Below are 7,351 nucleotides of genomic sequence, written 5' to 3'. Positions count from 1 at the left end.
CCAAGGACAGATCACTGCCCATCCCCTCCGAGATGACCCCTGAAGCAAAGAGGGACCAGAGCGTTGGGTCGCTGTGAACCCAAAGGTTAGCTGTCAGACACGTCCACACCCTCCTACCAGTGATCGAGGATGTCAGAAGATCTGGGGAGAACCCAGGCATCCGGGAGATGGAGAGATGGATGGAAGGATGGTGGAGAACAAGAAACTTAGATTTGCTGACCCGCAAGGAGTGTACGTATAGGTAGCTGGAACATGTGCTGTTATATCCATTGCATGTACAATTTTTCTTTAAATTATTATTATTATATTATTATATATTTTTTGCTTTAATTTACAACCCCAGAGTCCCCCCGATTGAGGAAGCAAGAACTACTCCAAGGACGACGCAACAAATTATAATCATAATTTTCTTCTACATTACCCCAGCAATCCAGGAAGCAAGGGAAAGAGAGAGAAAGAGCGAAGTTAATGACTTGTTTAATGCTCGCGTGGCTGGATCGAGCACCTGCCAGACAACAAGCAGGCCGAGTGAGAGCTTTGGGGAACGGAAATCAGAGGAGCTACATGGAGTGACACCAGCCGCAGGGTCTAGCCCTACGGACCCCATTGGAGCTATGGTCCAGGGACCTCGGCTGGGGGTAGTTGTTTGCTTTTATTACACACAAAGGTGACTGATTAAATACAGAAGAGAATCCGAGTTTTGGCTCCTGTTTCCCTGGTCTCCACCTCCCTAGATCCCACACACCCTCCCAGAGCCAGAGATGGAACCTAGCAGTATGTCAACACTCCAGAGTTATTCTGGAACAGCTCATTCCAGAGTTGTTATTCCAAAATAAGCTATTCTGGAATAACGCGTCCACACTACAGGGAAGCCCCAAAATGAGCAAAACTTATTCTGAAACAGTGTGTCCACACTATAGAGCCTATTTTGGATTAAAACCCATGGAAGCCCTGCCTCCAGGAGCTCTGATCTGAAACACCATGCCTACACAGAAGCTCTATTTTAGCGTACGCTATTCCGGTATAGCCTATTCCAAACAGGCGCTGTTCCTCATGGAAAGAGGGTCACCAATTTTGAAATAAGCCAAATGCTACTTCCAAATAGCAGTTGTAGATGCTGGCAAAGTTATTTCAAAACAGCAGCTGCTATTCCGGAATAACTCTGCCGTGGAAACACACCCTCGAGGAGTGCTCAGTTCTGTGGCTGTCTTTCTATCTCCTGCTGGAAACAAAGGAGTGTCTGGCCCTCCTGTCTGCTTTGAGTGGCCTTCCTCTGCCGTGCGGAGGCCATGGCCGCCGGTTACTTGCAATGCTGGGAAGCGGTTTGACGGACCTCTGTCGTGGCTCTGCCGAGGGAGGTGGGGCTGCGATGGAGGGGGACGTGGGCTGGCAGCGAGGAGCCCCGGCAGAGCTGGGGAGGGGCGAATTGCTGGGCTGGGTGCTGGGAAGGGGCGTCTAGACAGAGGCCAGGTTAAACATAGCAAACAGCTGCCACGTGTGAGATTAATGAAGCGCGCGGTGTGGAGAGGCCCTGCGGAGGGAGTGCTGGCATGGGAGAGACAGGAGAAGGGTGGGGAAAAGGTAGCTGAGCTCTGATGGGGCGGCTCCGCCTCGGGTGGGCAAGGGCAGGAGCTGAGTGTGGATTTCTGTGGGGTCTCAGCCTCTGCCCTGGGCTGAAGAGGATTCGCGGCAGAACAGGTGGGGCCCATCCCCTCCCCCCACGCCTGCACTCACCCTCCGAGCCTTGCTCTGGTATTTTACAGCTTTCTTGGTGTCAGACACAGCTCTTTCCACATAGTCCACAGAATGCTCCACGTTGTACTCGATGCGGTCAATCATCTCCCCCTGTAACCGAGAGAGAGCCCAGCTGAGAGGTAACCAGCCCAGAAAGACTGGGAATGGGACACGGGGTCTTTGCCCTGTAGGGAGCACCAGAACCGGTCTGGGACTGGCTGGCTTTGGGGGCGGGGGGCTTTCCCCTCGAGCCGGCCTCTGAGGCAACAGTGAACCTTATCCAGAAGCTGTTTTGAGTCTCGCATGCAATGAGTTGTGTGCGTCTCAGTCCAGATTTTCATCACCACCTCACACTGGGGCGCTGGCTGGCTGGCGGTCCTTTGGAGAGAGGCCAACAGCTGAACAGGACAGCTAGGCACCTTGTGAGCTTAAAACCGCACCCCACGGACGCCTCTGCAGCCCCGATGGCCTCTCCAAGCCAGCCCCGAGTAGTATTTCCTAGGAGCCAGAACCATTAAAGGCTTGGTGAGACTGTTCTAGAGCTCATAATGCGTTCTGGATCCTAGAACATGCAGCCTGGACCCAGTGGTGGCCAGGAAGAGCTCTAGAGAAAGAGAAACCCACCATCAGAAAGAGAACCCACCATCTGAAGACCCTCTCTGGTTCTCTGCCTGGCCTCAGAGTGTGGGAACTCTATGGGTTCTAGATGGCAGGACACATACAGCTGTGAGTACCTACACATGCATCACCCTCCATGTCTCTCTGGGCCCTTGATTACGGAGCTGCTGGACTGTCAGGTGTATTATGTTCTAGAATGCATTAAGTACTTGACCACTGCTCATGTCCTCTGTGATCCAGAACTCTAACTGTTCTGTACTGCAAAAGACCCTGAAGCTTTTAGCGGCTCAAAGGACTGAGAACGTGGCTGACACTGAAACGATGAAGCCAACCATGGACTCTGAAATCCAGAACTGTATGAGTTCTAGACTGCTGTGCATGGATTTCATGGAACTCTGCAGGTTCTAAACCACAGCTCTTGTGCCCCCCAACCCAGAGCTTTGGGTTCTAGAGGATGGTCTGCTCCAGGTCCGTAACACTGCCGGTTCTAACCTGGCTCTCCACCAGCATCGCCATGTCGACAAACATATCATGCAGTTCCCGGATACTGGTCTCCAGTTTGATGATCTCATTGTGTCGGGTCTCGATCTCATTCAGAGCCTGTTTCGTCATCTGTGAGTCCATTTTGATCTGTAGAAGCGGAAGGGAGTCTGGACTATAGAAAGAAGCATCCCACCAACCCCCAGGGCTGCCTCGTGCCCGCTCGTTGCTGAAATGCAACCACCTCTGGGGTGGAGTAGCAGGTTAAGAGCCCACACAGCGACACCACATGGGGAACTCTCTCCACAATGGCCCAGTGCCCCATAACACAGCACTGGGGCCTTGGATTCAGCATTAACTGCAATGGGGGAGCTCCCCCCTCCAAATCCCACCCGTCTTGCAGCACAGTGACCCCTGCTGCCGCACTGGGCTATTGGCTCAGTCTCTCATCCAATCTGGAGCACGGGAGCCCTGTTTCTGGTGGCATCCCAGCAGCCGCAGTCCTGACACTTACATCATCAGTGAAAATAGCCAATTTGCCGCTCTCCAGCATGTCTTCGAGCTCCTCGTTGGTGGTTGTCCGGCCAGCTGCGAAGGGGGTGGAAGGTCAGTGGACTTGGCCCAGGGCTAATGGATGCAAAATCAGTGTCCTCTAGCTCTGTATATGGGCTCTGGGACCAGTCCTGCCTGCCAGGGGAAGCACCCACTGCTGGGACCTACTCTGCTCCCTGCAGCACAGCGCCGCCTTCTTGGCCCTGCCTCACCCCCTGCAGCACAGCGCCCCCTGCTGGCCCTGCTCTCCCCCTCAGCAGCACAGCGCCCCCTGCTGGGCCCTGCCCCCCTCCCTGCAGCACAGCGCCCCCTGCCGGGTCCTGCCGCTCCCTGCAGCACAGCACCCCCTGCTGGGCACTGCCCCCCTGCCTGCAGCACAATGCCCCCTGCTGGGGCCGGCCCCTCCCTGCAGCACAGCACCCCCTGCTGGGCCCTGCCCCCATCCCTGCAGCACAGCGCCCCCTACTGGGCCCTGCCCCCTCCTTGCAGCACAGCGCCCCCTGCTGGGCCCTGCCTGACCCTGCAGCACAGCGCCCCCTAGTGCCAAACTGGGCCACTGGGGTCAGTGTTGTGAGAGTGTGCACACACACATACCTGCTCAGGCCTGGCTGTCACCAGCAGGGAGCAGCGCTGCTCTCCCTAACACGCACACACTCAGAGCCTCCCCCCCAGCTCCCGCTCTGGCCGCCCCCCCCCCCCAAACATACTTATCTCCAGTTGCCTCTGGATCCGATCCTTGCAGCGGTCCCGGTATTTGGACTGGGTGGCGTTGTACTCTGTCATCACCTCCACGAACTTACGGGACAGGGTGGAGTGCTGCAGGGGCAGGGCAGGGGGAGGAAACGGTGAGAGACGCAGAGTGCACAAGGGAGGGACTATTTTTTTCTGGGGTGGAAGCTTGTGGCCCTGGTTTTCATTAAGAGTGATCTGCCCTTAGCTGAGAGGACACAGGAATATCAGGGCTAGAGTGTTGGGGGCACAAGGGTGGAGGGATACCAATGCTGGGGAGGGGTGAGGGCAGAGGGATACCAGTTTTTGGGGGCTGAGGAATATCTGTGTTGGGGAGGGGTGAGGGCGGAGGGATACCTGTCTGGGGTTTGGAGGGATGAGGGAAGCAGGGTGAGGTTGGAGGGATACCTGTGTCTGGGAGATGGAAGGTGAGGGCGGAAGGATACGTTTGTCTGGAGTGGAGGAGTGAGGTTGGAGGGATACCTGTGTCTGGGGAGTCGAGGGGTGGGGGCGGAGGGATACCTGTGTCTGGGGAGTCGAGGGGTGGGGCGGAGGGATACCTGTGTCTGGGGAGTCTAGGGGTGGGGGCGGAGGGATACCTGTGTCTGGGGCGTCGAGGGGTGGGGGCGGAGGGATACCTGTGTCTGGGGAGTCTAGGGGTGGGGGCGGAGGGATACCTGTGTTTTACGAATCCGCAGGTCAGCCGAGGATCGGTTCAGCCCTTCTTCCTGCTCAATGCTCTGCTCAATGGCTGCAAAGATACACAAGGAGCTGAATCAGAGCCACAGACCCAACCTCCCGGCGTGGAGGAAGGGGACTATTTTTCCAGACGGAGTGACATGCCCTGGGTGGGCACATGTAGCGCACAAGCCAATGTGGCCGCCTGGGCTCTTACCTTTCAACTTGGAGCGCACCTTGTTGGCCGTCTTCTTGATGTCGGCCGTGAGGTCCTCCAGCTCCTGCTTGGTCTCTGTCCGGGGTGGGGGGTGGGGAGAGAAGGGGGCATGAGATAGAAGTTTCTCCACCGTGTCCCTTCTGCATGGGGGGAGAGGTCACCTGTCCCTGAGATCCCCATGGTGGGCATGTTCCCTGGAGTCCCCTCTCCCCGCTCCACTAACCCACTCCCTCCTCGGTGTGGGGCCAGTTTCCCAGCCCCTTGCTCTTCTGGGATCCCCATGGCGGGCACACCCTCTAGGCAGCCCCTCCTTGCCCCACTGCCTGCCTCCCACAGTACGGACAGGGCCTGGAAGAGCTGGCTGCATAAAGGGCGAATGCAGGGAAGAGCTGATACCAGCAGCTAGGGGCGTACGCAGGGGGCAGCAGATGATGGAGGGCAGGGGAGCCAGTGGGGAAGGCAGCTGGAGGGATGGACAGACGGTTGGTTCACTGCCAGACAGGTGGCTGGATGGACAGCTGGGTAAATAGGAGAGAGGGATGAAGGCACACAGCGATGGAGGGGCTTACGAGTGGCTGGGGATGAAGGAAAGAAGAGGGCAGGGCAGACGGTGGGTGTACATGGGGCAGGCAATGGACTAGACAGACCGTGTATAGAGGGACAGACGAAGGGGGGGATGGGTGGCTAGGTGAGGAAGGAGCAACGGATCTTTCTAGGTTCTGCCCTCTCCCCCACGCAGAGCAGGGAGGTGATGGGGCAAGCCTGGGGCACCTGGACTCACTCTCATCTGGGTTGGGAGCTGCCAGGATGGCACTGTGCTGCTTCTTCACCTGCTCCACATCCTCTGACAGCTTCTCTATGCAGCCACGGATCTCCTCCACCTGGGGATGGACAGACAGATTCATGCAGCGTGCACTGCTAGCTCCAGGTATGCCAGCAGGGGGCGCTGTGCTGCAGGGAGGGGGCAGGGCCCAGCAGGGGGCGCTGTGCCGCAGGGAGTGGGTGGAGCCAGCAGGGGGCACTGTGCCGCAGGGAGTGGGTGGAGCCAGCAGGGGGCGCTGTGCTGCAGGGAGCGGGGCAGGGCCCAGCAGGGGGCGCTGTGCCGCAGGGAGTGGGTGGAGCCAGCAGGGGGCGCTGTGCTGCAGGGAGGAGGGGGGTCAGGGCCCAGCAGGGGGCACTTTGCTGCAGGGAGTGGGTGGAGCCAGCAGGGGGCGCTGTGCTGCAGGGAGGGGGGCAGGGCCCAGCAGGGGGCGCTGTGCTGCAGGGAGTGGGTGGAGCCAGCAGGGGGCACTGTGCTGCAGGGAGGAGGGGGGCAGGGCCCAGCAGGGGGCACTTTGCTGCAGGGAGGGGGTGGAGCCAGCAGGGGGCGCTGTGCTGCAGGGAGTGGGGCAGGGCCCAGCAGGGGGCGCTGTCCCTGGCAGTTAGAGCAGAGCCCATTGCCCGACCCTGGCACTCGGAGGTGTTGCACTCATGCTCTGGATCTTGTCCCACGTCAGCCCCTGGAGCCAGGCTGTGGCGTGGGAAACGAACTGTTTCCCGCACTTTCCTAGGCCTCCTGCCCTCTCCTCCCGGCAGGGCTGCAGCGTTAACCAGGCCAGGTGTATCATTTACAACATCACCACCTGCGTGCGTAGCACAAACTGCATCATTAGCGAGCACCTCTGCATATTAATGAGCTTGTCTGAAAATGAATGACGCCAGCTGCAGGCTAATTCAGAACCACCTGCCTCGGCCGGAGTTATTTTAGGTTACACAGATACAGCATGTTGTGAGCTAAGGGGGTGAGCTGCAGCCAGGTCTGGGGCGGGGCAGCTGGGGCAGGAGTCAATCTCCACCACTCATCCGAAAAGCAGACCTGACCTGTTCAAAGAATTCATCCATAAAATGATCCCGGTCCACATGTACCACCTCTTCTTCATCGTCGCTGTCTTTGGCCTGCAGAGGAGACAAGGGAAGAGCTTACGTGCCCTGCCGTCACGTGGGTCACAACGATCCCCCTTAGAGCAATCTGTGGGGTGTGCCAGTTATGTAACACACAGTGAAGCCCTGCCATGCAGCCACTTCTGGGGTGGGACAGCTGGGGAACAGCTGCATAGTGCTGTCCTGCAGGGATGGCTTGCCCAGTGCTCAGATGCAGCCGTCTCCAGAGTGGAGCGCGGCAGCTGTCCTACAATTTAGGACATAAAATGAAGAAAGATCTGGCCTATGCCATCAACCCCCTCCTGCAGCTCCCCCATGTGTTCAAACCCTGAACTCCCTCACCCATAACATTGCTGGTACCCCCAGGCTTGCCAGCTGTCTCACTGCACAGAACTGAACACCCCTGCCTGGTTCCTACACTGA

At 58.1% G+C, this 7,351-nt stretch overlaps 1 protein-coding gene across 2 annotated transcripts; it reads right to left on the bottom strand.

Annotated features, from left to right (window-relative positions):
- Window positions 1-331: 331 nt before the first annotated feature.
- Window positions 332-6,904, bottom strand: STX1B (syntaxin 1B). 2 transcript variants are annotated; one of them, XM_074998358.1, is made up of 9 exons: window positions 6,869-6,904; window positions 5,790-5,889; window positions 5,009-5,083; window positions 4,791-4,864; window positions 4,092-4,200; window positions 3,347-3,420; window positions 2,845-2,982; window positions 1,735-1,845; window positions 332-412 (listed from the first exon to the last, which is right to left on the bottom strand). In XM_074998358.1, exons 1-9 carry the CDS (start codon window positions 6,887-6,889, stop codon window positions 332-334), a joined length of 783 nt encoding a protein of 260 aa, XP_074854459.1. In that variant the 5' UTR covers window positions 6,890-6,904. The 2 variants fall into 2 exon arrangements, with proteins under 2 accessions (XP_074854459.1, XP_074854458.1); XM_074998357.1 differs by lacking the exon at window positions 332-412 and having other exon boundaries at window positions 1,758-1,800; window positions 2,846-2,982; window positions 6,869-6,889.
- Window positions 6,905-7,351: the final 447 nt, after the last annotated feature.

Source organism: Carettochelys insculpta, chromosome 6 (genome assembly GCF_033958435.1).
Source record: "Carettochelys insculpta isolate YL-2023 chromosome 6, ASM3395843v1, whole genome shotgun sequence".
Taxonomy (NCBI): Eukaryota; Metazoa; Chordata; order Testudines; family Carettochelyidae; genus Carettochelys; species Carettochelys insculpta.
Note: the sequence above shows the minus strand (reverse complement) of the source record. Positions and strands in the feature narration are given on the sequence as shown.